Source organism: Condylura cristata, unplaced genomic scaffold (assembly GCF_000260355.1).
Source record: "Condylura cristata isolate star-nosed mole 26May11 unplaced genomic scaffold, ConCri1.0 scaffold00004, whole genome shotgun sequence".
Lineage (NCBI taxonomy): Eukaryota > Metazoa > Chordata > Mammalia > Eulipotyphla > Talpidae > Condylura > Condylura cristata.
Window position 1 is genome coordinate 68092994 of NW_004567105.1, and position 1964 is coordinate 68094957.

Sequence of the window (1964 nt, forward strand, 5' to 3'; positions counted from 1 at the left end):
AAGTTGAATAGAACAAGCACATTTCTTGAGTATTTGTACATGCTTTGGGTTTGGGATAAATTCGCTCTGCATTAGAAGGCCTAGCAGTGGGAGGAAAAGGGAAAGTTGCCCTGGCTTCTGCTCCTGGAGTCAGGTCCCCGCAGCAGAGGGGCTGAGGCCCTGTCACACATGTCCTTGCTTTATGCCACACCTCTCCCCCAGTGTGGGTATTCTCAAAGGCTGAGTGTCACACAAAGCATTAATCCTCAGCAACCGAGGAGCACACATTTCAACCTCCTTGAAGCCTCCTGTCCCTGATGGGACCACACCCAACCCCCACTCCCCCCAGAATCTGCCAGTGAGGCCCCAAGAACTGATTGGCCAGATCCCCTAAGCTCTGCCCACTTGGAGGGAAGAAGACTAGGAGATTCACCTGGAGCAAGGCTCACAGAAAATTTTTTAGCCCATTTGTAAGGCACAGGGGAGTTTGAATTCTAATTTTAAGTAAAAGAAACCAAGTTTGCACATGCAAAATCTATAGCCCATAAAAGCACAAGTGTAGCCATATTCCCACATTTTCCTGGTGGGCTGTGCAATGGTCCAGCTTGGGAGAGGCAGTGAGATGTTCTCCCCTCAACCCACTTTCTCAGCAGGACTGCACACCTCACCCCACTGGCAGAGCAAGGGCTATAACCCATGGAAAGAATCTGACTCTTTCCCCAAAGTCCACTGTGACCAGGCTAGGCCTGAAAAGTGGAGGGGGTCCCAGTAGGATGCTCCTGACCTCGGTCCAGGTATTTGATGGGTACAACAGAGAGAGGGAGGGACAAGAGTTAGTCACCAGAAGAAAACAAGTGCTTGGCACTTCAAAACAGCCTTTCCAAGCCCCATTCGTGGGACAGTAGGCAGAGAACTTGAGAGGGAGTCATCAAGCCTCAGAAAGGGGCAGACACAAAGAACAAGAAGGAAACAGAAGGTGATGGGGCCAAAATGTGCCAAAATCAAACCAGGCGCTGCAGTGCAGTGCCAGTTCAGCCCTTGGCCAGCTCTTGGGAAGAGACATACCTGGCACCCTAGGGCCCCCCCCCCCAACCCAAATGCCCATTAGAGCTGGGTCCTAAAAGGGCTCAGGGAAAACCAGGCCTTGCAGAAATTCCCAAGAGGCTTTTGCACTAAGATAGCCAAGAGCCCAGAAAGGGAGAGAGGTGGTTTAGCACAGCACAGCCATTTCCCTCCAGCACAGCCAACACAGGCAGGCGCACAGCTACAGTCGGCTGTGCACACACGTGCAACACGGGCTCCCGTGGGCCGCGCAGGCATGCACACAGCCTTCTTGTGTGTGCGTTCATAGATAGACTCTCCCAGTTGGTGGACACGCACACTCTGCAACCTCTCAGATACATAGGAACCTCCACATAAGGGACAAGCACCAACTCACAGCCTTGGAAGATACTCACACCTCTGTATTAAGTGCACCCCAACCCTTATAATCTCAGTTGGCATGTGGGCACACACGGCCCACAACCTGTCATGTGCACACACACCCTGATCACCTGCACACACAAAACCCACCAGGGCACAAGCACTCACAAGCTGGAACAAACACACTCAACTTCTTCATGTCAATCATAAACTCAGACTGTCAGGGTCACCCCCACACACTCAGGGCCCCTCCAGAGATGCACACACACCCGCACACCCACTCTCACCCGCACTCCGCCGGCACAGGCACAAGCACACTCACAGCTTCCCCTCGGGCGCACCCCCACACCCACGCACCCACTTGCCCGGCGCACCCCTCCCCCAGGCCTGAGCCTGGCTCCCGGCGGCAAACTCCAGCGTCCTGGGGTGTGCCTCCGCCCCCGGCCCGCCAGCCCGCGCCCCTCCTCACCTTTTTCGCCAGAGCCCGGCGCGCGGCCCTCGTCCTCCTTGGGGTTGGTCACCTGGGTGATGATGGCCGGGCCGTCCATGGGTGCGCGGCACGG

The 1964-nt window shown here is 55.5% G+C and overlaps 1 protein-coding gene across 2 annotated transcripts in view; it reads right to left on the minus strand.

Moving 5' to 3' along the window:
• Window positions 1-1958, minus strand: part of CTDSPL (CTD (carboxy-terminal domain, RNA polymerase II, polypeptide A) small phosphatase-like) — a 106434-nt gene extending 104476 nt beyond the window's left edge. For both annotated transcript variants that reach the window (XM_004676315.2, XM_004676314.2), the window contains exon 1: window positions 1871-1958. In XM_004676315.2, the coding sequence (XP_004676372.1) occupies window positions 1871-1949 (79 nt within the window). In that variant the 5' untranslated portion in view covers window positions 1950-1958. The remainder of the gene's footprint in view (window positions 1-1870) is intronic.
• Window positions 1959-1964: the final 6 nt, after the last annotated feature.